This window comes from Prionailurus bengalensis, chromosome E2 (genome assembly GCF_016509475.1).
Source record: "Prionailurus bengalensis isolate Pbe53 chromosome E2, Fcat_Pben_1.1_paternal_pri, whole genome shotgun sequence".
In the NCBI taxonomy this organism is placed as follows: Eukaryota; Metazoa; Chordata; class Mammalia; order Carnivora; family Felidae; genus Prionailurus; species Prionailurus bengalensis.
Window position 1 is genome coordinate 47,627,481 of NC_057352.1, and position 27,978 is coordinate 47,655,458.

General features: G+C 43.7%; 1 protein-coding gene across 6 annotated transcripts in view; it reads left to right on the forward strand.

Moving 5' to 3' along the window:
- PMFBP1 (polyamine modulated factor 1 binding protein 1) overlaps positions 1–27,978 on the forward strand; it is a 50,765-nt gene that overhangs the window by 18,295 nt on the left and 4,492 nt on the right. For 2 of the 6 annotated variants that reach the window (XM_043599562.1, XM_043599560.1), the window contains exons 5-21: positions 1,343–1,564; positions 4,132–4,302; positions 5,281–5,391; positions 9,377–9,503; positions 9,595–9,752; positions 11,707–11,947; positions 13,924–14,113; positions 14,276–14,429; positions 15,055–15,222; positions 15,491–15,628; positions 20,962–21,126; positions 21,675–21,842; positions 22,154–22,321; positions 23,158–23,264; positions 23,753–23,827; positions 25,863–26,101; positions 26,661–26,913. In XM_043599562.1, coding sequence (XP_043455497.1) covers positions 1,343–1,564; positions 4,132–4,302; positions 5,281–5,391; positions 9,377–9,503; positions 9,595–9,752; positions 11,707–11,947; positions 13,924–14,113; positions 14,276–14,429; positions 15,055–15,222; positions 15,491–15,628; positions 20,962–21,126; positions 21,675–21,842; positions 22,154–22,321; positions 23,158–23,264; positions 23,753–23,827; positions 25,863–26,101; positions 26,661–26,677 — 2,619 coding nt within the window. In that variant the 3' untranslated portion in view covers positions 26,678–26,913. Of the gene's footprint in view, positions 1–1,342; positions 1,565–4,131; positions 4,303–5,280; positions 5,392–9,376; positions 9,504–9,594; positions 9,753–11,706; positions 11,948–13,923; positions 14,114–14,275; positions 14,430–15,054; positions 15,223–15,490; positions 15,629–20,961; positions 21,127–21,674; positions 21,843–22,153; positions 22,322–23,157; positions 23,265–23,752; positions 23,828–25,862; positions 26,102–26,660; positions 26,914–27,978 lie in introns of those variants that run through there. The other 4 variants (XM_043599561.1, XM_043599565.1, XM_043599563.1 and 1 more) reach the window with 3 other exon arrangements.

Genomic DNA, 27,978 nt, shown 5'->3' on the forward strand with positions numbered 1-27,978 from the left:
AGTTTCCTCAATACTTTGTTACTCAGTAGCATTAAACTTTGTGGAAGGTTGTGTTTCCCAACAGCAGAGCCTACGACAAGGAAATGAATGGAAGTAGTTTATTCAGGAGGTGATCCCGCAGAGAGAGTGAGCAAGTGAGTCAAAGAAAGGCAGGAAGCCCATAAAGAAAATCACAAGACCCCTGCTGTGGGCACCTGGGGTTCATGCCCTCTGGAGAACCCTGGGAGAAAGTGTAGAATATGGTGATCCCATGCCAACCCACCCAGTCAGTGGTTGAAGGATGCACCTGAGACTTTTAACTCCCCAGTACTTGTAACCTGCCTTGTCTTTCTCCTCTGCTTGAGTGGGCTCCTGAGGCCAGAGCATCCCTCAGGCAATGAGTTGAAGATGTTTGTGGTTGGAATGCATTTAGCATGCAAAGGAATGGTGAGTGCCAAGGGGATGTGAGCAAGTCACTGACAGCTTCGGTTATAGACATTTAAACATAAATATTCCTTTCCTCTTTCCCTTATCTAATAAACATCTCAAACTAAGTGACCTTTTCCTAAGAGTAACTTCAAATGGCAATAAATAGCTTAGACTTACAGAATGCGTTCTATCCACTTTCTACACTGAACTATTTGAACCAAGATGAAACATTCCTTGATGACCCTCCCGCTCTTTTCTCCTTCAATACATATAACTCTAGCCATACAACCTAGCACACTCAACTCTAGACAGTTGTTTGCTAGTTATAAATTACATATTCCCCCAAATTATCTCCTCAACATATCCCCTCAACACCCAAGACATTGCTTATGAGCACTCAATAAATACCTGTCAGTTGGTTGACTAATTAACTGATTAGGAAGGAAAGGAATCTAGATAAGAATTGTTCAAGTCCCAGAGGAATTTGGGGTTGTTCCCCCATGGTCTCTCAGGAACTTTGCTGTGTGCATGAGGGGCTCCACTTTTTCTAAATTGATCTCTAGAGAATACCTGGGAAGGAAAGAATACTGGCATTTCAAGCCCTTAAAAAAATGGAGCTATAGAAATGCATTCATATTAATCAACTGACAAGTTGTTATTGAGTTTTTACTACATACCAGGCAGAATGGGAAATAGAAAATGGCCCCTGCCTTTAAGAAGTTTACCATCCAAATAGGACCATCTTTTTTTCTATTTCTAATCATTAACATTCTGATATTGTATATCATAGCTTTTAAATCTGTGCTGGGCCTATTCTGAACATCTGGGCTTCTAGTTAAGACATAAGACTCCTCTACGTGGGGTCTGATAGCTGTGCTCTTTCCTCATGAGATGCCTCCATGAGTTCAGTGTGGTTTCATTCCTACACCAACAGGTGATTCTCTATGAGGAGGAAATGGGAAATCATAATAAGAACACAGGGGAGAAGCTCCATTTGGCACAGGAGCAACTTGCTTTGGCCGAGGACAAGATCATCTCCCTAGAAAGGAGCCTAAACCTCTACAGGGATAAATACCAGACTTCCCTAAGCAACATTGAGTTACTGGAGTGCCAAGTGAAGATGTTGGAGGGTGAGCTCAGCGGGATTGTCAGTCAGGTAGGACTCACCCCAGACCACTCAGACCAGGCACTCCAGCAAGTGGACGTGCTTCCTGGTTGTCCCTGCTAACAGTCCCTGCTTCCTCTGAGGGAAACCCAAACCTTCAACCAGATGTCGTTCCCTCCCTTCAGTGTTGGAGCCCTCAGCTTTCAATTTCCAACCTTTACATCTCCTTTAAGATTCCTCCCTAGGAATTTTGAAGCTCCTTAATTAATATAAAGATGCAGCATTTCTAATAACTGGACTCTCAAATCTTCCATGTTCTCATGGGGGGGTTCTGGCTGGGGGGCTCATGTAGGTCACAGGACTCATGCATACCATACCTCAGGGTCAAACGGGGAGAAACCCATAAAAGATAACAAAGAAGAGCCAAAATGCCTGAATCCCCTTTTTTTTCCTTTAATTGCTTTTTTTAATTACACAAGTAATACAACAATGTAGGCTCTCTAGACAGAATTACAGAGATTAAACTTGAAAGCCTGCCTTCAGCCTCCTCTACCCCCCCCCTCCTCCCCTTAGGTAATCATTTGAAAAATCTGTTGGGAATCTTCCTCAGTCTTTTGTTATACAGTTACATATATAAATGGTTAGGATTTTCTTTTTATATAAATGGGTCATTTCATAAATGTGGTTCTCCACCTTGCCTTTTAAATGTAGATCTTGACAATTTCCATTTCCTTGTATTCTATGGTATGACTATACCATCTACTGACCTATTTTGTCTATTACAAACAAGCTATAATGAACATCCTTATTCCTATGGGATAATTTCCTGAAGTGGGATTGCTGAGTCAAAGGATATGCTTATTTTTAATGTTTAAAGATACTTCTAAATTGAATGTCAAAAAGGTTCTCCCAGTTTACACCTTCACCAACAATAATAAAGGGAGCTTACTTCCTCTCACTCCCATGGTTATGTTTTCAGTCTTTTTACATTTTGCTAACCTGATGCATGGGAAAAAAAAAAAGTTTTTCATTACAGTTTTCATTTCCTTTAATTCTGACAGTTGCAGGTTGGGCTCCCCACCAAGCAGACTCTGAGACAAATTGGCAAGCAGTACATTTTGGTAGGCAGATCCCTGGGTATCAGCACCTGTGACAGGAAGGAGAAGGAAGCAAGGTTGAGCAGGGGGAGAAGCTGAGCTGTGATGCAGTCCCAACAAAGGCCTTAGCCAACCCTGTGGGGAGCTCTGGGGCTGAACAGACCTTCAAAAGGGGCCCAAATTGGGGGAAAGGAGCTAACCGTCTAGCTCCATGTTGATCAGTTTTGAGTGTGAGCTGCCCCTAGGAAGAGGCATGACTTTGGGCAAAGCAATTTTCTTCAGCCCAGGCAATCCCCAAAAAGGGCTGACAACTGAGGGCTGTCTCAGGGCAGACCTCCCAGCCTGGGAGACACATCACAGTGCCCACACCTCCATGCTGACAAATGTTGAGCACTGCTCATGAGTATTTTGGTCATATGGATATCTGTTTGATGAATTACTTATTTAAATCCTTAACCTATTTTTTAATTGGGTATTTAGTCTTCTGTGTATCAACTTACAGGAACTTCTTAATATACTACGTGTAATAGTGCTGTATTACATATGTGACAAATACCTTCTCCCAGTTTGTACCTTTTCATTTTACTTTACTAATGGTATTTGTCACTATATAGAAAATTTTTTTATTGTTTTAAAAAAAATTTTTAGTGTTTTTATTTATTTTTGAAGGAGAGAGCATGAACGGAGGAGGGCAGAGAGAGAGGGAGACATAGAGTTTGAAGCAGGCTCCAGGCTCTAAGCTGTCAACACAGAACCTGATGCGGGACTTGAACTCATGAACTGTGAGATCATGACCTGAGCCGAAGTTGGACGCTTAACTGACTGAGCCACCCAGGCACGCCACTATACAGAAATTTTAAATTTTTATGGAGTTAAATCTCTGAGGCCTCCTTGATAGATTCGAGGTTTGATTTCATGCTTAGGAAGACCTTCTCTACCCCCAAGATCATAAAAGTTTACCTCATTTTCTTTTTAGCACTTTTGTAGATTTGTACTTCCATGTTTTTATCTTTAGTCTATTTGGAATTGATATAGATGGATAGAGAGAGAGAGATAGAATCTACATATATAGGTAGATAGATAAATATAGATATACATAATTTTGTGTTTTCCAAAAGGGGTCTCCAGCTGTCCCAACTTGATTTGTTGAACCTCTTTCCCATTACTCTGAAGTGCCAACTCAGTTTATATACCGATGTGTATATATGTATATACATAAAATATCCCTGGAAGGATACCCCCCAAAACTGGTAACACAGACTGTCATAGAAGAAGAGAACTGGGTCATGGAGGGTCAAGATGGAAGACTAACTTTTCAGTGTATCCTCTTATGAACTGTTTGAAGTTTTCACCATGTGTATGCACTGGTTAATTTTTTCCTTTAACTTAGGGAGATATGATTCACATATATGAACATAAACTTTTAGAATATAGAGCAAAGAGATTTTCCATGCTTCTGTTATTCTGAAGTTAACTCAGATATCATGAACAAAACCAACCCATTATTTCTAAATATCCCAGGACCCTGAGAATAAGGGTGACCATTCAAAGGTGCGTATATATACTTCTTCCTGCATGATTCAAGAGCATCAGGAGACCCTGAAACGACTGTCTGAAGTCTGGCAAAAGGTCTCTGAACAGGATGATCTAATCCAGGAACTTCGAAATAAACTAGCCTGCAGTAATGCTTTGGTAAGTGACTTCTAGAACATTTTTCTGAGACACCAAAAATAATGCCATGAAGAAAGAAAGGAGGGAAAAAGAGTCACCTAAAGTAATCTCTTTCCCCAAGACTCCTCAAATATCTTAATTATACTTGCCCCCACCTTTTGTTCATATTCTCCATGGATGCATCCCCCGAACCCACACTAAGTTCAAGATTCTAAAGAGACTTAAAATCTCTCACACAACAACCTAAGTGTTCATCAATAGGGAGATGGTTGAAGAAATTTTTTTAAAATGGTTAAAGAGATATCCATACTGTAGAGTAATATGCAGCCAAGAAAAAGTATTAAGTAGATCTGTAAGGACTGTGTAGAAGGATGTTTGTGATATATTGTTGAGAAAGGTTGCAAAATACTATGAATAGTTCAGTTCCACTTTTGTTTTTTAAACTCTTTGATCATATTATGGAAGTACGTACAGTAAATTGCCCATAGTATCCACTGCCCCCGAGTGGAAGGGAGAGAAGGGAGACTAAATGGAGAGGAGATTTCACTTATTTTTGATGATTTGGGTTTTGTTTGAATTATTTTCAACCAACAAGAACAAAATTTTCATGCTTTTTAAATTTTTTTTAAAGTACATACACATCCACCCACTGCATAAGAAACTTCCTTCTTTAATTCTTGAACTTTGAATCCTGTCCTCTGATACATCAGGTATGTTTTTCCATCACAGTTTTTAAAGAACCTTCTGCCTCATAAACTAGACCATACAGAGGTTCAGGAGGGAGTCCAAAATGTGGCCACTGACAGACTTGAGACAAACCACTGCCTATGCCTTACTGAACCTTAATGTAAGATTGAGAACCTAATTCTTTCTCTGAACTAAGCACACAGGAATATTACAATGAACTTAGGCTGAAAAAAGGAACACCCTGCAACATTAGTCTAGTAATAATCACATTCTGTTGATCACCCAGCATGACTGACCTCCACTTATACGCAGGTTCTGGAGCGTGAAGAGGCTTTGATAAAATTACAAGCAGATTTTGCTTCCTATACAGCCACACACAGACATCCTCCTAGCTCCTCAGAAGATTGTGAAGACATTAAAAAGGTAGGCGAACTTTTGCTTATTTGTGCCTGGGGTGTCGAGTGGAGTTGAGTTTGATTCTGGGTTTTCTTGCTTATTTTTCATTTCTATATTTGTGTGACCTTGGTTGGCCCTGTCACAAAGATACTGTATGCAATGTATGCCAAGTCCCAACGAATGTGTCTGGCAGTATTCAATTTTGTGGCTGAATTTTGGAATTGCACCTGCTTCTTAACCCCCTTTCAACAGTACTCCTAAATAAGACAGAGACTCCTCTTGGCTTGCTAGGTTCAAAAGGACCATTCAGCTTTCTAGTTTCTGGTTGGAGTTGAAGAGCACCAAATTTAGGGAAGATTGTCTATTCACAATCAGTCCTTTTTTTCAAAAACTCATTATTTTCAAAATTCAAAGCCATCTCAAAAATTGTTTCTAACAGTGAATAAGCATTTAAACCATGTAAACAAATAGCAAGATTTGACCAACTAGTAGCCAAAGCTAGGTTCAGTGCTCTCCTAGGTGAGATCTTTTTTTTTAAGTTACTTTTTTTTTTTTGATGTTTATTTATTTTGAGAGAGAGAGAGAGATAGCGAGGGAAGGGGAGAGAGAGAGAGAGGGAGAGAGAGAATCCCAAGCAGGCTCTGCACTGTTAGACCAGACATGTCATGACCTGAGCCAAAACCCGAGAGTCAGATGTTTAACCAACTGAGCCGCCCAGGTGCCCCTTAAGTTTTTATTTTCATTCCGGTTAGTTAACACACAACATTATATTAATTTTAAGTATACAATACAGTGATTCAATAATTCTGTACATCAGTTGGTGCTTATCATGACAAGTGCACTCCTTAATCCCCATCACCTATTTATTAACCCACTCCCTCACCCACCTCCCCTCTTCAGTTTGTACTCTATAATTAAGAATCTGTTTTTTGATTCTCTTTATCTCTATCTCTATCTCTTTTCCCCTTTGCTTATTTGTCTTGTTTCTTAAATTCCAAATAAGAGTGAAATCATGGCATTTGACTTTCTCTGACCAACATATTTTGCTGAGCATTATACCCTCTCGTTCTATCCATGTCGTTGCAACTGGCAAGATTTCATTCTTTTTTGTGGTTGAATAATATTCCATTGTATATGGAATATACCATATCTTCTTTATCCATTCATCAGTTGATGGTCATTTGGGCTGCTTCTGTATCTCAGCTAATTGTAAATAATGCTGCTATAAACATAGGAGTGCATGTATCCCTTTGAATTACTCTCCTTGTATTCTTTGGGTAAATACCCAGTAGTGCAATTGCTGGATCATAAGACAGTTCTATTTTTAAGTTTTTCAGGAACCTCAGGGGTGCCTGGGTGGCTCAGTTGGTTAAGCGTCCAACTTCAGCTGAGCTCCTGATCTCGTGGTTCATGGGTTTGAGCCCCACATCAGGCTCTGTGCTGACAGCCCAGAGCCTGGAGCTAGCTTCAGATTCTGTGTGTGTCTCTGTCTCTGCCCCTCCCCTGCTCAGACACTGTCTCTCTCTCTGTCTCAAAAATAAATAAACATTGAAAAATCTAATAAAAAAAAAAGTTTTTAAGGAACCTCCATACTGTTTTCCACAGTGGCTGCACCAGTTTGCATTTCCTTGGTGAGATCTTAAGTCAGTCATACCTGAACCTGGGATCCAAGGCAAAGCCAGCCACCTGAGGCCATACTGTGGGTAGGCAAAGGCAGGTAGCAGGGAGAGTGAACAACACATATAACCTCTCCAAGAGTCCTCTACTGGAGGGATGGAGACTCTTCTCTTTCCAGGACTTTCTGACACCAGAAAGTTTAAATGAATGAAGGATCAGTATTGAATTTTGGAGTTCTTCCTTGGACATCTGTCAATATTTATTTTAAAGGTCAGTTCCATATTATTCACGTCCTGACCTACAGCAAGATCTCATAACACTCCTGGGTTGTTTTTTTTTTTTTGTCTGAAAAATGTCTTTATTTCTCCCATACTCTTATTTTTTATAATGGCAAAAATACATATAACATTAAATTTGCCATCTTAATCACATTTAAGTGTACATTTTAGTCATGTTAAGTTATATTCACATTGTTGTGCAACAGATCTTTAGAACATTCTCATCTTGCAAAACCAAAACTCTATATCAATGAAACACTAATGCCTTTTTACCACTACATTTTTTAAATTGATGCAGACTTCCCTATGAAACAGACTATACTTTCCACTGCCATTTTATGTGTCCTATCCAAAGCTTTCATGTTACCTGGATGTTCTATTAGGAATGGCACTATCCAGGTCCCAGCTGGCCTGGCATAGAGTGAGCCTTTTTGTTTTAAGTTTATTTATTTATTTATTTAGAGAGAGAGAGAGCGCAAAGAGAGCAGGTGGGGTAGAGGCAGGGAGAGAGAGAGAGAGAGAGAGAGAGAGAGAGAGAGAGAGAGAGAATCCCAAGAAGGCTTTGCACTGTTGGCTCAGAGCCTGATCCAGGGCTTGAACTCATAAACCACAAGATTGTGACCTGAGCCCAAGTCAGACACCTAACCAACTGAGCCACTCTGGCAGCCCCTAGAATGAGCTTTTGAGCCTCTGCAGTGCCCACACCTGGATCATATGGTGATTACCCTATATTCCTCCAGCTGTCCCCTGCCCTGCCCACCCTCATGCTGCAGTCTCCTCTTCCTGACAACTCTGAAATCACATAACTCTCCCTTGATGTCCAGATGACTAACTGCTCCTCCTCAACCACATCTTCCTACCTTCTCTTAGTTACAGCCTCCTGCTTCGGGGTAAAAAGCCAAAGTCCTTGCCCGAGGACTACATGCCCCCCATGATGCTACCACCCACTGACCTCTCACCTCATGTCCCCCTACTCTCTCCATCACCTATCCCTCTAACCACATGACCTCCCCATGTTCTCTCCCCAAAGTCTGGTCACCGGCTAGTTCCCCTGTCTGCAGATACCTAGAGACACTACAGCATGGCTCACTCCCTGCTCAGAGACACCTTCTCAGTGGGGCCAACCTGTCCATTCTATTTATAATGACAACCCCATCCCCCCATACACCCCCATTCCCCTCTTGCTGCTCTGTTTCTTCCATAGCACCTATCAACTGTTAACATTGTCTGCAAGTGACTACTTAGGCTCTTTGTCTGTCTCACCCCACTGTAAGGTCAGCTCAATGGCAGCAAGGATTCATGTCTGTGGGGTTTTTTGTTCCACTGTCCCCAGCACTTAGGATAGTGCCTAGCACATAGTAGGTGCACCATCAATGACTGTCAATTGTTACAGGGCAGAAGGAGACAGGGCCTAGTACATAGTAGGTGCTCCATCAGTGACTGTTGATTGTTACAGGGCAGAAGGGCTGGAGGCTTTTGTGCACATTCTACATGAGGATGTTAAGTCTGCCACATTTTTTTATTATTTTAATATTTTTAAATTGAGATATAATTGACATACTTTAAAACTCACTGTTTAAAGTATACAGTTCAGTGGTTTAAAAATAGTCACAAGGTTGGGCCACCATCCCCACTAATTCCAGAATATTTGTATCACTCTAAAAAGAAATCCCATATCCACGAGCAGTCACTCCCCATCCTCCTTCCCTCAGCCCCTGGCACCTACTATTCTTCTCTGTTTCTCTGGATTCATCAGTTCTAGACATTTGGCAACTTAAATGTTTGTTTATTTATTTTGAGACAGAAAGAGAGAGAGAGAGTGTGTGTATGTGTGTGTGTGTGTGTGTGTGTGTGTGTGTGTGAGAGAGAGAGAGAGAGAGAGAGCGAGCAGGGGGAGGTGCAGAGAGGGAGGGAGAGAGAGAATCCCAAGCAGGCTCTGCACTGTCAGCACAAAGCCCAACATGGGGTCAATCCCACAAATGTAAGATCAGGACCTGAACCAAAATCAGTGGGATGCCTAACCGACTGAGCCACCCAGGTTCCCTGAGAGTCAGCATTTTAGAAAGCACTGTTCCCCCATATCCTCATCCCGCCCTGCTCCTTTCCCATCCGCCCAGATACTGAAGCACTTGCAGGAGCAGAAAGACAGCCAGTGCCTGCACGTGGAGGAATACCAGAACCTGGTGAAGGACCTGCGCATGGAGCTAGAGGCCGTGTCCGAACAGAAGAAGAACATCATGAAGGGTGAGCCAGGGAGCAGTGGGGGCCGGGAGGGAGGCAGAAGGAAGCCGGAGCCCCCCTCTGAGCGAGAAGCACATGCCCCATCCCGCTGTAGACATGATGAAGCTGGAGCTGGACCTGCACGGGCTGCGGGAGGAGACATCCGCCCACATGGAGAGGAAGGATAAGGAGGTCATCATCCTGCAACGGCGGCTGCAAGAGCTACAGATCCAGTTCACTGAGACCCAGAAGCTGGGTTTGAAGAAAGACAAGGTAAGGCAAGAGGAGCCCTCTGGGTAGAGCCACCAGTGGGACAGGTGAGAGGCTGGACCCTGGCCAGAGCAGGCCCTGCAGCTCTGTACCCACGCCCTGTGACAGCCCAGGGACCATCAACACAGGAGCAGTGAGACTGTGGGGTCCTTAGGCCCAGAGGCAATTCTGAGCACTTCTTTGGGATTTATCATAGCACATAATAAATAAATAAAATACTTTTGTTTGTACTTGATAGTGGAAAGAAATTCTGGAATGAAATACGGCCTTTTATAGCAACGTGGATGGAACTGGAGAGTGTTATGCTAAGTGAAATAAGTCATACAGAGAAAGACAGATACCATATGTTTTCACTCTTATGTGGATCCTGAGAAACTTAATGGAAGACCATGGGGGAGGGGAAGGAAGAACAAAAATAAAAGTTAGAGAGGGAGGGAGCCAAAGCATAAGAGACTCTTAAAAACTGAGAATAAACTGAGGGTTGACGGGAGGTGGGAGGGAGGGGTGGGTGGGTGACGGGTATTGAGGAGGGCACCTGTTGGGATGAGCACTGAGTGTTGTGTGGAAACCAATCTGACAATAAATTTCATATTTTAAAAAAAAATTCTGTAAGGTAAACTTATTATGAATTTCAAGAAATTTCAATTTATAAAATGACAAATATCTTATGAATATGCAAATCAGGCAGTTTGAAAATACTAATGGAACTATGCCTTGGAAGATCTATAATTGCCAACATAAGTCAAGGTCCTGGAAAAGCCTACGAATGGAAGTAAGGACAGAAAGGTTGTGAAACCAATGCAAGCTTGTGTAGTCAGTGCTATTCCAACTCTAAACTTCCATCAGAGCTAATAGAAATCATCCAACCCCTTGACTGGCTGGTCATTCAAACCTCCCATTTGAAGGTCTAGAGGGGATCCATTAGTCAAAATGGAAATATCAGAGAGATGACCACAAGAGGCAAGGAGTCTGGGTAAATAGCTTTGAGTCATTCATATATTCAGTCAACAAATATTTTTGAGTTCCTGTGGTATGCCAAGCACCCAGCCAGCTGGGTGGCTCAGCTGGTTAAGCGTCTGACTCAGTTTCAGCTCAGGTCATGATCTCACGTTCCTGGGATTGAGGCCTTTGTCAGGCTCTGCACTGATGGCCTGGAGTCTGCTTGGGATTCTCTCTCTCCCTCTCTCTCTCTGCCCCTTCCATGCTCAAGCTCTTCCCCTCTCTGTCTCTCTCTCTCTCTCTCTCTCTCTCAAAATAAATAAGTAAACATTTTTAAAAAGAATATAATAACACATGCAACATCCCTACTCCCCTGGAGGTTACATTCTAATCCCAAGAGACAGACGATAAACAAATCACAGAACTCATATATAATATAATGCCAATATCAGGTACTGATAAATTCTTACAACAGCTTTGTGGCTATTTCACACAGGGTGGTCAGGGAAGGCCTCTGTGATAAGGTAACATTTGGGCAGAGATTTGAATGAAGTGAGGGAGCCACCCAGGCAAAGGTCTTAAGGAAGAATATTCCAGGCAGAGGGAGTAGCAAGTGCAAGAGCCCCCTTATACGGCAGTCTGCTTAGAATATTCTAGGAGATAGGCTGAAGGCAAGAAGGGTAGGGGTGCCATGAGGTGAGGTCAGACCAGATCATGAGCATCCTGGGAGGTCATTGTGAGGACTTTGGCCTTTTACTAAGTGAATGCGGCTAGCGGAGGGTTTGAGTAGAGGCAGAACGAGATCTGACTTAAACTTTCAGAGACCCCCACCCTCCACCCCTTCCCTGGCTGCTGCGTTGAGAGCATCCTGAGTTAAGGCAGGAAGCAGAGGTAGGAGACTACTGTGATGTCCACACAAGAGAAGACGGCAGCTGGAGAGGACTCTAGACAATCTCTAACTGGCCTCACCAGGGCACTACTGAGGCCTCTATCAGCATCCACATTTTGCTTTCCTCAGATCCTCCAAGAGAAAGATGAGATGTTGCACGAGCTTGAGAAGGAATTGGCCCAGGTTCAGAACAGCCTCATGAAAAAGGAAATGGAGTTGGAGAAGCAGCAACGAATGACAACAGAACTTGAAATCACCATCCAGGAGGTGAAGCAAGATAAGTTCAAGGCAGAGTGTGGAGCCCTGCAGGCTGAGATCCAGAAGCTGAAGGACTGTCTTGAAGATGCTCAACAGCAACAGAAGCTGATTGGTGAGGCCCCGGCAGGTGGTGTCCCTGTCCCCAGCACACTTCAAACCCACAGGGCCAGAGCAGTCCCTTTTTTCTCTAACGGGCCACTTTCCTCTCCTTCCTCCACTTCTTCACTCCAAACCTTCAGTGACCTCAGGGTACATCTCCCAGGGATCACAATGCCCTCTCGAGCTCCTGCACGCACCCCTAAGTGGGAAAGTGGACTACTGAGCTCACATGCCCGCCGCCTTCCCAACTGCCTCAGGTGAAGGTCTTCTCCTCTCCCCATCCTGGGGAGGACAGGTATCCATATTCTGCTTCAGTGCACTGCTTTCCTCCCCATCTTCTCCAGGACCTTCATCATACAATTTACCTCTCCTCTCCCTGGTTTAGACACATTCTCTCCCCTTTTTTTTTTGCCTCCAAACGCATCCTTTCTGTGCAGCCTGCACTGTCAATTGTGTCCTTGCTCCACTGCTGAGACTGCTTTCTCAGAGGTGGCCGATAACTTGTTGCCCTGGGTAAGGGGTTCCTCTTGGGGTGATGAAAAATGATCAGAAATTAGACACTGATTGTGGTTGCACACCTTTGAGAGTATTCCAGAAGCCACGGACCTGTATGCTTTAAGGAGTTCAATTTTATGTTATGTGAGTGACATATCAATTTCGGGGGAAGAAAGGGTCCCAAGTGTAGCCTCCTTCCTCCCCTCCTGTAACAGTGTGTGTCTGTGTGTGGTTGGGCTCCCACATTCAACCATTGTTTCCCAGCTTTGGAGACATAACAGGTCCCTTCTTTCACAAACGTCACCATTGTTTCCTCTTTTCCCTCCTTCTCTGGCAGTAGTCACCTGCCCCTTACATTCTGCCCTCCTCCCTCTGCTCTAGTTCTCTGGACAACTCTAGAACCTAGAGCCCCCACCCTGACTTGGCACCTGTGGTCACTCATTTTGGAGAGCAGCCCGCTCTGGGCTTTAGCCCTCTAATTCTTCATTCCCAAAACTGAAACTGTTCTCTTCCCTGCTTAAAAACAGAAAATCTTCCTTCTTCTTCCAAGTTATATAATTATTTCTATAGACCATCTTTCTTCCGGTCTCCAAGGCTGAAAAACAGAGACTAGGGTGAGGTTGAAGTTAGAAACAAGAGTAGAAACTTTAGTATATAGGAGCATATTCTGGTGTAGAGAAACTCCAGTAAGCAACGTATTTGAGGTTTCTCCCTTTACACCCAGTGGGGGCAAAGGAATGGACTAAAAAGATATTTGTAGGAAGTCTTTCCCCATTTAATACATTCTAGTTTTCCTAAAATAGTCTTTTCTTTATGCCAGGTCCCTGCTCAAGAACCCACTAAATTAACTCTGAACATTCTCTCTGGCTTTCCAAGTCCTCCAAAGCCCTCTCTTGTCCGTGTACCTGCTCAGCTGTCTCCCAGCACCCCTTCCCACTTTTCTTTCCAATCAAACCAGTCTCTTCCCATCCTCTTCCCACATGCCTCCCCTGTTCCCTTCCCATGTGTTTGCTCTAACAATCCCCTCATCTGGAATTCCTTTCCTCCTCCTTATTCTCAGGCTCAGCACAACCTCTATTCCTCCATAAGTCCATCCCCACCAATCTTGCTTCACAGGAGTTCACAGTGAGTGCACGCTTACTGTGTCCTCTATGTCGTGTGGGCCAGTCTGTCTCCCTGACTAGACTCTAAACTCCATTAGGGTCAGGATTTGTCCATAATGACAGGATGAGTCACATAAGAGATACCAAGCAGTTTATACTGATTTGTTGAACTTTAGTCCAGAAGCAGGCCATGGCTGGGGGATAGCTGAAGACGGATAATTTAGCAGAGTTCCTTAGGAGTGATAATGAAATGGAGAGAAATGAGGGCAGGTTGGAAATTGAGGTAGGGCACAAAATGAAGGAACAGACTGGTCTTATTTGGGAGTCTGGTCTTAATGCACACTCCCTCCTCACATGCACATGTGCCTGGCTTGTCCCCTGTGTTCTGCAGCTCAGCAAGCAGCCCAGTATAAAGAAGAGGCCCTTCTGGCAAAGAGTAACCTAGAGGATTCCCAGAGGAAACTGCAAAGCTACCTATTCATGGAGAAGCAGAAGACGGAGACCATCCAGGAGCTGCAGAGAGAACTTCAGAAGCTGCAGAAGGATTCCTTGACGGCCGGAGAGGAACTCGCACCCAACAGGTACCACCACGCCACCTCTAGAGAGAGGCTCTGTCCGTTGCGAGCCAGCCGGGACACCGCGGCAGCTGCCCGGGAATGGGCCAGCAAGCCCCGTGCGGGTGGCTCATGATCCGCCCACATAGACACTGAGTCTGTCCTCCTGTTGTTGCCATGTTGCTTTAGGAAACGGATAGAGGAGCTGACGTCAGAACTCTCTGAGGCCCGGAGGAACCTTGAACATTCGGAGAAGGAAAAGAGGCAGTTTCAGAAGACAACAGCTGAGCAGGACGCGAAGCTGACTGACCTGCTAGATCGTCTAAAACTCCTTCAACACCAGGTATAAAGGGCAAGCAGGCTGCCAGCTCAAGCATTTGCTCTGCTCCAGATTAAATATATTAGTCTTTATTTGGGAAGATGCCACCACCAATCCATTCAAACTCATTGTCCAGAGTTTGTGTTAGAAAGCTAAGCCAGCCTGTCAGCTCTAGTTCCCATGACCAATAATAAGCATGTTCAAGGGCTAAGCTTAAAAACAGTCAGAGGACAATGTTGGGTTTTTTTTTATAGGATTCAAAAGCCATCCTTGTCAGTCATTTTAAAGTCTTTGATCTCTGAATTATTCTTTCTGTGCTTTTCTAAGATTTTTTTAAAAACTTTATTCAAAGAGGTTTTTATGTGGAAAGATTTAGTGAGTAAGTGGGAGAGAAGGCTGATGCTGTGGGAACTGGATCTATAAATAAAATAAGTTGGTATATCTAATTGAACAAAAAAAAATGCTGAACATCAGAGGAATCTGTTATTATCTATGCTAAATAACCAAGGAGTTGCCCTCATGTTTATTTCAGCCATTCCCTTTATACAATTGTCAGGGGAAGGGGGTTTTGTTTTGTTTTGTGTTTTGTTTTGTTTCAAAAGCGTAGAGCCTTAAGACTGTCTTTCAGGCCAGTCTCTTTACTTCTCAGCATAGGGAGCAAGCCTCCGCCAAAAGCAATCTAGAAGAGGAGCTTCAGGAGGTAACAAGATTACTGGAGGAGAAACGGGAGCAGTTGAAAAAGAGCAAAGAACAGGAGAAGTTGCTGGAGCAAGAGCTGGAGACATTCCGACAAGAGGAAAAAAGGAAAGAAAAGATGGTGAGAAGGAGAACCCAAGAAGAGCTGGGTCATGAACCCGGGCAAGACTTGAGCCCCACTGAGCCTAGTAGGATACAGAGGCCATGGGGACTCAAATCTCAGGAGAGAAGGGGGAGGGAAGGTGAGAAAGGCAAGTGAGGAGGAGAGAGAAGGCCCAAGAGAAGGCAGGCTGCAGGATGGAGCTACAGGCTGGGAAGGGGGAGCAGGCTTCTAAAGGAATCTGAGGTAACACCTCTTTTCTGGGCTTTGTTCTCTAATGGGGGAGCAGACAAAGGAAAATCTGAGAATATTGGAGGAGGAAAATGAGAATGTCAAAGCACAGTTAATGCAATATTCCACGCAACTGGATTCCTCTCTCAGCAAACAAAACGCCTCCCAGCAAATGATCCAAGAGCTAAATAATGAGGTGAGTTGGCAGAAACCCCGAGGGAGTAAGAAAGTTAAATGCTGTGACCCTTGACCTGAAATCAGACCTGTCTCTCCTCCACCACGGAAACACAGCTAACGGCCCAGCCCACGTGCATCATCCGTGGTGCCTGTAGATCCACTTCTCTCCTTGAAGTCGTAACCCTTCCGCACCCATTTGCTCAGCCAAAGAAATGTTTCTTCCACGTGTGGAAGGTCTTATTTAATATCTGCTGGAGCTCCCAAACTACCTGGGCTTTGGCAACAAGTATTCCACTACAGCATTTCAGACCGGAGTTGGGTGAGTCCATGGCTTGGAGCGCTTTGCTAGGGTACACTTCCAAAAATAGTGCCAAAGCTCAAAAAGGGGATGGAAAGAGAGACAGTTCTTTATCATCACACAAATGAAGAGGAAAGAAAAATGTAAATGGTACCTAACGTATGCAAGGTACTGTGCTTGACATCAGGCATCATTTATTGACTGTCTATTTAAGTCCTTCACATGCCTTCCATCTGCTTTACTCCCCGCAACATATAGAGTTCTATGATCCTCATTTTACAGAGGAAAGAAAGGCTGAGGCTCAAAGTAACTGATTACTAAGTGATGAGCTGGACCAGTATTTGAACCTGGATCATCTAGCTCCAACACTAACCTCTTTCCCCTTCATCATGAATGTCAATACTTTCCCCCAACTGAATATATTTCATCTTTCTGCAAGAAACAAATACAGCGTCTTGATAGGTGGTCTCTTGGGTTGCAAATGAAAGACCAAGCAGCCATCATTCTTTTATAATTTAAGAAGAAAAAATGTTAACCTTAAAAGACTATGGACTATGCAAAGTATAAGAATAGCACTGCCTAGTGGCGCCTGGGTGGCTCAGTCAGTTAAGCGTCTGACTTCAGCTCAGGTCATGATCTCTCTGTTCATGAGTTCGAGCCCCACATCAGGCTCTGTGCTAACAATGCAGAGCCTGGAACCTACTTCAGATTCTGTGTCTCCCTCTCTCTCTGCCCTCCCCCACTCACACTCTGTCTCTCTCTCTCTTAAAAATAAATAAACATTTAAAAAATAATTTAAAAAAGTAATAGCACTGCCCAATAGAACTTTCTGTGATGATGGAAACATTCTATATTAGAGCTCTCTTGTATACTGTATCTACTAGCCACATGTGACTGTTGAGTGCTTGGAATAGGGATTAGTATGACTAAGGAACTGAATTTTTTTTTAAGTTTTTTTTTTTTCAACGTTTTTATTTATTTTTTTTTTTAATTTTTTTTTTTCTTTTCAACGTTTTATTTATTTTTGGGACAGAGACAGAGGATGAACAGGGGAGGGGCAGAGAGAGAGGGAGACACAGAATCGGAAACAGGCTCCAGGCTCTGAGCCATCAGCCCAGAGCCTGACGCGGGGCTCGAACTCACGGACCGCGAGATCGTGACCTGGCTGAAGTCGGACGCTTAACCGACTGCGCCACCCAGGCGCCCCTCAACGTTTTTATTTATTTTTGGGACAGAGAGAGACAGAGCATGAACGGGGGAGGGGCAGAGAGAGAGGGAGACACAGAATCGGAAACAGGCTCCAGGCTCTGAGCCATCAGCCCAGAGCCTGACGCGGGGCTCGAACTCACGGACCGCGAGATCGTGACCTGGCTGAAGTCGGACGCTTAACCGACTGCGCCACCCAGGCGCCCCTCAACGTTTTTATTTATTTTTGGGACAGAGAGAGACAGAGCATGAACGGGGGAGGGTCAGAGAGAGAGGGAGACACAGAATCCGAAACAGGCTCCAGGCTCCGAGCCATCAGCCCAGAGCCTGACGCGGGGCTCGAACTCACGGACTGCGAGATCGTGACCTGGCTGAAGTCGGACGCTTAACCGACTGCGCCACCCAGGCACCCCATCTGAATTTTTTTTTAATTGTTTGAATGTTTATTTATTTTTGAGAGAGAGAGAGACAGACAGAACGGGGAAGGGCAGAGAGAGATGGAGACACAGAATCTGAAGCAGACACCAGGCTCGGAGCTGTCAGCACAGAGCCTGACACAGGGGTCGAACCCACAAACTGCAAGATAATGACCTGAGCTAAAGTCAGTCGCTCAACCAACTGAGCCATCCAGGCGCCCCAGGAACTGAATTTTTAATTTTAATATTAACTAATTTTATTTTTATTTAAATGTAACTAGCCTCATGTGGCTAGTGGCTACCATATTAGACAACACAGAGGCTGACGTTTCTGGAGTTTTGTCCCCCAGAGATATAAATCTCTCCTTTGCTGTGGTCCAGAGTTGATCTTTGAATTACTGAGATGCCTAAGGAACCTCCCTAAATATAAGGGGTATTACCTAAATATTTAATATGCACCTGTTATCACGTTTGCCAAAAGAAAGATAGCCATTAGAAGTAAAAAGTATTAATTTCAGAATTCCTTTGATGGAAACCAGGAGGCTAGAGGGGTTTTTTTGGTGTGTAAGCATGTTCAACTTTTTAAAATCATACCTCACATATAGTAGACGTATTATCAATTGAAACAGTCATTAGAAAGAGGTTTAGTTTCACATTCTAAAATGCATTTTCTTTCATCAGCACTCCATGTCTTAATTTTCAAATTTCCCATCTGAAAGCAATAGATCCTGAGATTTTTTTTTCATCTCTTTGATTCTAGGACATTTTTCCACCATATTTTATAATTAATTACTGTTAATAAGAAAGCTAATTTATTTTATATATTTATTATGTATTTGGACATTTTACTGAACTCACTTCTAAGCAGTAATAATTTTTCAGTTGTTTCTCATGGATTTTTTAGGTGGATGGTCATGTCATTTGCAAGCAACAACAATTCTCTAAACTTTTGTAATATTTATTCTTTTTTTTTTCCTTATTGCATTAGATAGTACCTATAATTTAGTGTTCAACAGTAGGATCCTTTTCTTGCTTTGAACATTAATGGAACCCATCTGTTTCAGTATGATGTTCTTTATAATGTGGTGAATGAAATTAATTAATTGATCCTAATTTGGGCCCATCATTACATTACTAGTATGAGTCCTAACTGTGTGTCATGTATTACTCTTTTAATACAATACTTGGACTATTCTAGGAAGTAAAATAAGGCCAGTATGATGGAAGTGTAGTAATCGAGGAGGATATTGGTATAGGATGAAAGTAGAAACATAGGGGTGGACATTATGGTCTCTATTAGGCAATTTGGGGTTTTATTATTAGAGCAATGAAAGGACATTGATGACATTTCCTCAGAAGAGCAGGTGAGGTGATTTGATCTAAGTTTTCAAAACATAACTGTGACTAATGTGTGGAAATGGATTGCAGAGAGGAGTAGGTATGGAAGTGAGGAGGCTATTGCCATTCAAGCTAGAGTTTCAGCAAATTCATGATGTGTTTTGGCAGCAAAATTAACCAGACTAACAATGGACTGAATGTGAGAAGAGAGGAATCAGGATGACTTAGTGGAACTCACCTGTAAAACCTTCCGGGCCTAATGCCTTTAGCCAGGGAGAGAGTATATCTTTATGAGAACTCTTATCAAAACTCCTTGATTCTATAATTTATGTATAACTATGTATATGTCTCCAGTACCTTTCTCCAAGCTAAACCACTGATGTTAGAGAAATTTAAAATAGAGCCTCCAAACTCCAGTGGGCTTTTAGTTCTTAACAGCCTTCCCAACTTACCCCTTTCTCCTTAAAAAAGCATATCTCTCCTTGGTCCCCCAGACTTGCCTATGGTTTTGCCACAGCTTGTTTGTCCTGGATTGCAATTCTCTTTCATTCCCAAATAAACCCATCTTTTGCTGGTAAAATTTTAAAAAATAAATAAAGCAATAAATAAATAAATAATATAAATAATAAATAATACATATTTATTACATATAAATAAATAATACAAAATTAATTTAATTAAGCTTCTATTTTAGCTTCTAGCATCATTGTGATTTATGTCCCACCCTTCTTTTCAATATCTCACCTCTGTGGTTACACATCTTGATTTGGCCACCATTTATTGAAAACTTACAATGAATCACATACAGTGATTCCCCTGGTTTACTGGGGAGACCCAGATGACTTCATGTTTTCAGAAGTCCCCAAAAAAGATGCACTTCTTTTTCCAGAAGACCAAATTATTCTATCTTTAGAAATGGTTTCACTCCCAGGACATGTAAATATAGGGTCAGAAGTACAATCTAACACTTCTCATCTCACTAATTCCTAGAGTCAAAGATACTCAAAATTCCATCTGAAACAATAATAAACTTCAAGCCCTGAGCAGCTACTGAAGAAAACTCAACAGAGTGTGTTTCTGTGTATGTGGCCACATAGAAGATGTGGGTGTAATTGAAATACTAAAGAACATATAAAATACCAAAGAACAGAAGTTGGGCATGTGAATTTCTAAGGTCTCTCTCCTATTTCTGGACTTGGAAGTAGATCTCTGCCCTGTACTTAGAAATATTTAATAAGATGGCTAGTTACTTAGTATGTTCATGATCATACAGCTATATAGTAATGTATACCTTACTAAGCCCTTTTTACCTACATAATCTCATTTGATCATCACCAAAACTCTACAAAACCATTGAAAGCATCCTGGTTTGCAGAAGAGGAAACTGAGGCTAAGAGAGATTAAGTAAATGACAGAACCTGGACCTCTAACTCCAGATCTTAATTCCTTTTAGCTTTGGCATGAATACTAAGTTTACAGCAAGGACTTTGGTTTTTAAACACACTTCTACCATAACTATATGTTCAGTGTATCCCTAATTCCAAACATTGCTGTGTATAATATTACATTCAATCAAAAAAATTATTTTGTATTTACTGAGCACATATTATGTGCCATGCCCTGAGCTATATAGGCAGTGGTGATACAGCAGTGAAGGAAGCACACACAGTCCCACTCTCATGGTGTATCAAGTCTAGTGGATTATGTCAGGAACTAAGAAAGGCACAAAATGTACAAATGAAATGTTGTATCATGTCTCTTAACCTAGAATTGAGTTCCAGCTCTTTATCAAAGGCTACAGAGTCTGTGAAAGGGACTATTCATGTGCTTGATACATCATGGTCCAGTACTGCCAGTACTCTTTGTATCTGGTGGACTTGCTAACTTAGAAGGGAAGTGTCAGGGGAGGGGTGAAGAAGAGCCTGGAAAGGCAGCTGTTCCTTTTATAACAGTGAGAGGAGGGTGTAGGCCTTATCACAGACTGCTCTGCAGGCTAGTGCAGAGAGAAGAGAACCCAGCTCTTATCCATTTCCTACAGACAGAGAATGCCTCTACTGGCATAAATCTTGACAGTGATATTTCCCCTCCCTAAAGCTAGTCCTTCAGAAGGAGGCCTTAGAGAGTCTGCAGGTCCAGCTGGACAAGACTGTGCAGAAAGAGAAGCAATATCTCCAGACCATGGTCAGTAAAGAAGCCTATGAGGAATTATCCAGAAAGTCACTCGCCTGCCAAGATGACCTGACACAAGCTCTGGAGAAGGTAAGCCATACCCTCTCATCTCCAGGACTGTTTTGGGCAAAGAAACATCTGAGTAGCATGAGAGATGTAAGAGTCAATCCCCTGCATGACTGGCTGCCACCAGGACCATCTGCAAACCCTTGCACAAGCTGGGAGATCCTTCCAGAGAAGGCCTGCTTCCTCTTAATGAGGCTTCTTTTGAGGGGAAGAAGGGGAGGCAAAGATGGAGGCCAAATCCAATCAGTCTTTCTGGCCACAAGTGACCCAGGGGCGAGGTTTTCCCAAAACCTAGATTGTCTGGGTAATTTGTGCCCCACTCAGTACCAATCATGCCTAGCTGATCAGTTCATAGAATTGGAAAAAGAGGAAACAGGAAGAAAGGGAGGATGTAGAAAACCAACCATTGTCACTTCCCACCCCTCTCTGGGACCCTAGGCAAGTGACTGGGTGTCTCTGCCACCCTGAACAGAGAGGATGGGGAGGGACTGGAATGCTTCTCCATTCAGCACCCAACAGAAAGGGCTAAATGGCTTTGACAGCCATTCTCATCCCCTTTGTCTTTGTGGAAGCTCAATCATGCGACCTCGGAGACCAAGAGCCTGCACCGAAGCTTGGCACAAGCCCAAGAGAGGAAAGTTCAGCTGGAAGATGAAATCATTGCTTATGAGGAAAGGATGAAAAAGCTCAACGTGGAATTAAGAAAACTGCAGGGGTTCCATGAGCAGAGCGAGCTAGAGGTAGGAAGCAGTCAGGAGCTCAAGCTGCCTTCCTGTTCCAGGTCGCCAAGGTCTCCTCTTGCCCCTCGATCTCTTTAGCACTGAGCCATTCACCTCGGCTGACCGGTTCCCTCCCTCCACTTGGCTGGCTCAGCGAGCCTCAGGCAGAGGAGGCAACCGTCAGAGCGGGGGCGCCCTCTGCTGGTACTGGAAGTAAACTGCCCCCTGAGGAGTCCCCAAAGCTGAGAAAGCTCTCTTAGGCCTTGTCATGGATGCTCTGGGGTCAGGGCCTCAAGCCAGGGTCTCCCTTCTCACTTTGTGCCCCTGAGCAGGTGCATGCCTTCGACAAGAAGCTGGAGGAGATGAGCAACCAGGTGCTGCAGTGGCAGAAGCAGCACCAGAGCGACCTCAAGATGCTGGCAGCTAAAGAGGAGCAGCTTAGGGCCTTCCAGGAGGAAATGGCCACCCTGAAGGAGAACCTCCTGGCAGACGAGAAAGAGGTGGGTACTCCTCAGCTTCTGACACCTCCTCCCAGACCCTCCCAACACATCCACGACCACCAGGATACCAAACAGCCCTTGTGGGGATGGGGGCACCTAAGAGCTAGGCAAGGACACCCCCAGCCCACACTCTATTCAGTGTGAAGCAGGGTCTCAATGTTCTAAGTCCCATAGCAGTTGTCTCAACCCAACTGTCTTCCTGTGCCTTTGTTGACAGCGATATTGAGCAGAACAAAGGCCTATTCCAGGGAAGAGAGTGCCATCTCCCTGTCAGGTATACCACCTGCCCTGACTTAGATAACCCACAGGGCAGTCCCCCTCCAGAGCCCATCCTGACACTTTCACCTACCCTGTAGTAGAATCTGCTAAGAGATCTTTGAGCATGCCCTATGCCCTGGTCCCTGAGCAGTGAAGTGCGTGGTAGGAGGCCACAGGATATCTCAGGGTAGCCACAGGGCCTTAGCTTGCATTAAAAAAAGGGCATCCATTCCTCAAGATATTTGTTTTTCCATCTGTTAAAAAAAAAAAAAGTGGCTTAATGTATTGCTTTTGTAGAACAAACTGTTTTAATGCCTTTGCCCAAAAATCATTATTGTAAGCATACATGTGTCCTTTGTCTCTACTGTAAATGGTGCCCTGGCAGAGATGTCACCTTGTGTGCCTGTACTGCTGGAGGCAGAGGTTCTGCTGTGGCAGTCCCAACTCTGGCCTAGGGGTTGGATGGCAGAATCAATGTTTCTTCTTCCGGGAAGAGAGAAGAGGCCTGATTTAGAAGTAAGGAGATGACAGGCCTATGCTCCCACCCCTAACCATCTCCTTTTCTTCTTGTACCAAAGCCCTGTTGTGTGCCCCAGAGGTCTGCACCTAAAGATACTACCTGTAGGCTGCACCAAGAGAATGATCAGATTATGTCCAACATGGAGCAATGGGCAAAAGAGCAGAAGTAAGTAAGGGAGAAAAAAGTAAGGCAGGGTTCCAGGGCCTGGGCTGAGCTGAGAACCTGCACACACACTGCCCTCTGGGGACATGGATCCAGTATCAGCCCACATTCAGAGGCTGGGAATAAGATGGAGGGGCCTCAACTAGTCAGTCAGAATCAGAAAGATCTGCTGACTTAGAAACAGAGCAGCTCCAAGATAAAAGAGATGCTTTGCTGTGGGTCATAGTCCCTCTTCCCAACCTGGAATCTGGCTTCGCTGCCTGAATCCCTTGACATCACCTGAGATCATGGTGATCTTGCATGGGAGTTTGAGAATGGAGGGTCCCCTTAATTGCCAGGTGCTAGGGAGGCTCTAGCTCTGGGGACTGGGTAATGAACAGGGTCTAGGGTTCAGCAGACACCTTACTGAAAACACCAACAACCCATCCAACCGGCTCATGCCCTTCTACATGGAGGTCTGGGAACTGTTTCTCTTTTGGATTTTATTACAGGATCGCCAACGAGAAACTAGGAAACAGGCTCCGTGAACAGGTCAAATATATTGCCAAGCTAACTGGAGAAAAAGAGTAAGTCATCCCACACCACCCAGGCTGCTGCTTGGGCCCCAAGGAGAAGGGTCAGGCACGAGCCAGGGCTGGCTTTTCCATTAGATACATGCATCTGACCTCAGGAAAGATTTGGGGCTTTGGAAAGATTCTGAGTAGTGAATCCACATTTATGTGACCTTGGGCACATCACTACCTCTTTGGGCCTTTGTTCCCTCACCAACAATACAGGAAGGGGTTAATGGTCCCTATGCCCCTTCTCACTGTTACCTTCTGCGATTATCAGAGGTCAAAAATTCTAAGAAGGAAACATGAACTGAAAGTTAGACACTACTAGTTAGGGTAGAGACTAAGCTGCTGTAACAAAGAGACCTCCGAATGAAGGAATGTAGAACATGGAAGGAACATCCCTAGGAAGTGAACAGTCCAGGGTGGTGGGGTTCCTCTGTCTCACATGGTCATTAGCGAACGGAGGTTCCTTCTACTTGCTGCTCCAACCTCCCCTGTGGCCTTATTTCACCCTCCTGGTCAAAGCTGGGTCAGCAGAGTGCAGTGTAGGAGGAGTGTTGGAAGTTTGGGAACAGAAGTGAACATATGGACGTCTAAAACCAAGACTTTGGAGATGGTACAGGTAACAGGTCATGATAAGCTCCAGGGCAATGTTTCTCAACCCTTTGTCAGGGAACACTTAGAAAATAACCACATTTGTTTGGCACAGTGGAAGGATTTGGGATGGGTTGTTTATGACAAAGTTGACCAACCAGTAGCTGCCCCAAGAGCTGGGGGTGTCCATATCTCAGTTGGAAAGCTCTGAGCTGTGACCTTAGGAGGGTGGCTGAGTTTAAGGAGAAGATAAGATCATTGGAATACAGAAGTCAAGCAACTGAGAGGCCAGGACTTGGACAGAAAGTACAGGATGTTGAAGACACTTGGGAATGCTGAAAGAAGTGGACCAAAGAGAGTAGCAGAGAGCCAGGGAATGAGGGCATGGTGAGGACCCCTCCTCCAGGCCCAGTGGCATATGGAGTATGGCAATGACATGTGGGGCTCCAAGGGAATAAGTGTCTTGGACACCAGCCAGGTTTATAGAGAGCAAGAGGACAAACCACAGTCCCAGAGAAGTTGGGAATGAATTCTTTGATTTCTTCTAGAAAAGACCATGAAATTTTTCACTAGGACAAAAGCATTTTCTGAAAGGGATTAACTGAAAGAAAAATTGTAAGAATCTGAAGGTAACAGAAAAAAGCATTTCATCCTTTTTCTTATATTGTGCCCAGTTCCAGGAAGTTCTGTTTCACAAAGAACTCATTCTTAAGTGAATCCATTTGAAGGAAAACCATCTTCTAATAATAATAATAATGCAAATACTATTTGTCAGTTTCCTGTGTAAGACACTGATTTAAGTGATTCATATGTATTAATTTATTTAACCTTCATAAGAAACCATGAGTTCAGTACCATTAAAATCATAAAACCGTAAAAACTGTCATGGGGGAAGAAAGAGAGGAACCCAAAGGCTAAATAACTCATGAATAGTAAATGGCAGAGCCAGAATTCCAATTCAGGAAGTCTAGTTCCAGAGCCCACTGTCACCCACTGCCCTGAGCATTGGTTTAGAGAAATATGACCATTTATTGAGCCACAGGAGATATGCTAAGTTCTTTCACCTCACCTACATTGCTGCCACCATTTCCTCATCTGTAAAATGGGGATAAGTTACTTGTCCAAGCTCTCAACAGAGCTGGGATCCCCTGTGCTCTCAACCTTCCAGCAAAGGAAGGCAAAAGAACCTGGACTTTGGCATCAGAACTGGATGAGAGTGTTTCCCAGGTATGGCCAGCCAGGACAGCCCGAGCACATGTGATTGTTCATAATAGCCTTCTGGCTCTTCAAATCCAATTTCTATCATTTGTCAAACTGGATCTTTCTATGAAGCACAGAAGGCAGATCAGACTTTATTATCCCCATATGACAGATAGGAAAACAGGCCCTGAGCTGACATGACACAGTGGCTCGGGAGTTGAAGCAGACTGAACATCCTCTGTCCTTTCCTCAGCCACCTCCACAATGTAATGGTCCATCTGCAGCAAGAAAACAAGAAACTGAAGACTGAGATAGAGGAGAAGAAGGTGAAAACCGGGCACCCAAGGCTATACACCAAAGCCCTATGCCCGAGCAAAACGGAGCCCATACCAAAGGGAAAAGTGTGTGCCACCTTGGGCTGGAGGGGGATGTCCCAGGACATGAACCAAAGAATGGACATCACCAAGTTTGTCGGGATACCCCACTGTTCAGGTATTCTGCCATTTATCTTTTGCTACTTATGTGATATCATCTCAGTCCCATGGTTCAAAAAAAAAAAAATAGCAACAGCCTGATGCTATTTTTCAAGAGATCACTGCATTGGGAATTCAAAGTGGGAGCTGGGGGACAGATCTTTTGCTCAGCTACTCTAGACCAAAGATAATTGTTTCCTCATCTGTAGAGAGAAGAGGTGAGTGAATTAAGGCTCGTTCTGATCTAAGACTCTTTGATGATACCCAAGTGCATCATATGTCAGACCCATCCCTCTCCCTGACCCAGTCCCTTTTGGGCAGTGTAGGGACAAGGAAGGAACAGGCAGAATAGACATCTTCCTCCCATAATATGTTCGGAAAACCCCAAAAGAGCACCCCAGTCCCCTGTTCAGCCTGGGTCGACGGCTACCTTTTCTGTCACCTATAGACTCCATATTACCCCCAAGGGAAGAAGTCACCCCACAGCTGAGATGCCTGGCCATGAGGCCAGTCCTTGAGGAATCACCTCATTAATTTCTCCTCAAATCAAGACTATCATTTCCTCCCTGTTCCCTCAGGTTCCTCATATTGCTAGAATCAGCGCCTTTGCCCTGAGCATCATTTCCACGCACGTTTTTCAGAGGACAGTGATTTCCCGCCCCTCTCTCTTGGATCAGCTCTTATGGGAATGCCTCAAGGTCCCAGCCTATTTTGCAAGATGCAAACATTTTATTGAGTTTTGTCCACTTTCTGCAGTGGAGTGAGCATTGGAACCGTACTACCATCTCCAGACCCAAACTCTAAAATAAAAACATGAGCATAGCAGTGTCAGTGAGCTCTCGGCGTCTTGCAGACATCTCTGCCCCCTCAAGCCCCCAGCAACATGTTCATCCTGTTTTCTTAGTATTCTAAAAGATACAGTCTCTCTCACATATATGGGGAAGCTCTAACTCCCAAAGCAAGCTTCTGGATTACCTGTATTAGTTTTTAAAACAAGAGATAATTAACTCCTTCTTTATTTCCATCTGTCTGCAATTTTAAGGAAAAAAAAATATCTAAAGACCTCAAAAAGGAAAGTGATCCTGAGACCCAAAAGAAAGGAAGAGAAATGAGTGATACATTTTCCAAATGGAAGAGGGAGAGAGAAGCATCTGCTTTCTCCTTGGCCGCCATATTCCATTTCTCCTTCTAATATTTTGTTTTTCTCCCCAGCCAGCTCAGTACAAGTAAAATTCCATTATAACAAACTCCAAGCACAACTAAACTATTTTATTGTGGCAAGATTTTGTTAAACTGAATATATGTCTGGAATATATATTCCTAGTCTGTAGGAGATTGACAGAAATAGCTACTAAGATAAAGTTAGAGAAAGAAATGAAAGAGCTTGCATCTTGGGGTGGAGGACAGGAGAAGTGAAGGAAGAAACCCACTTCCTTGGTAAGGGGTTGGTAAGGATTCTTAAATATTCTTGCCTCACTCCGCAGCCAAACAAAAGCCAAGAAAATTCATTCCAAATAGGAACATGTTGCATAGAATGCACATACCAATACCTGGGAAAAGCAAATACGAGAGGTGCAGTTTGAGGCAGGAGTGACGGGCATCTCTGACAGTCTCTGCTGTGACAGTGTTGTTTGTTTGTTTATTTTTAACTATGTACCCCCATTGGGTTTAGAGTAAGGATGTATTTTCCAGAGTAAACAAAAACTGAAGAATCTGGTACTAATGAAATGGTTTCCTGCTTCTACCCTGTAGCCCATTCACTCAAACAAAAGTTCAGTGTCGTTAAAATCCCTACTACAATCCACTAAAAAAGACATTTAGTCTCTATATTTATGAAAAAGTTTCAGGGGCACCTGGTGGCTCGGTCGATTAAGCATTCGACTTCGGCTCAGGTCA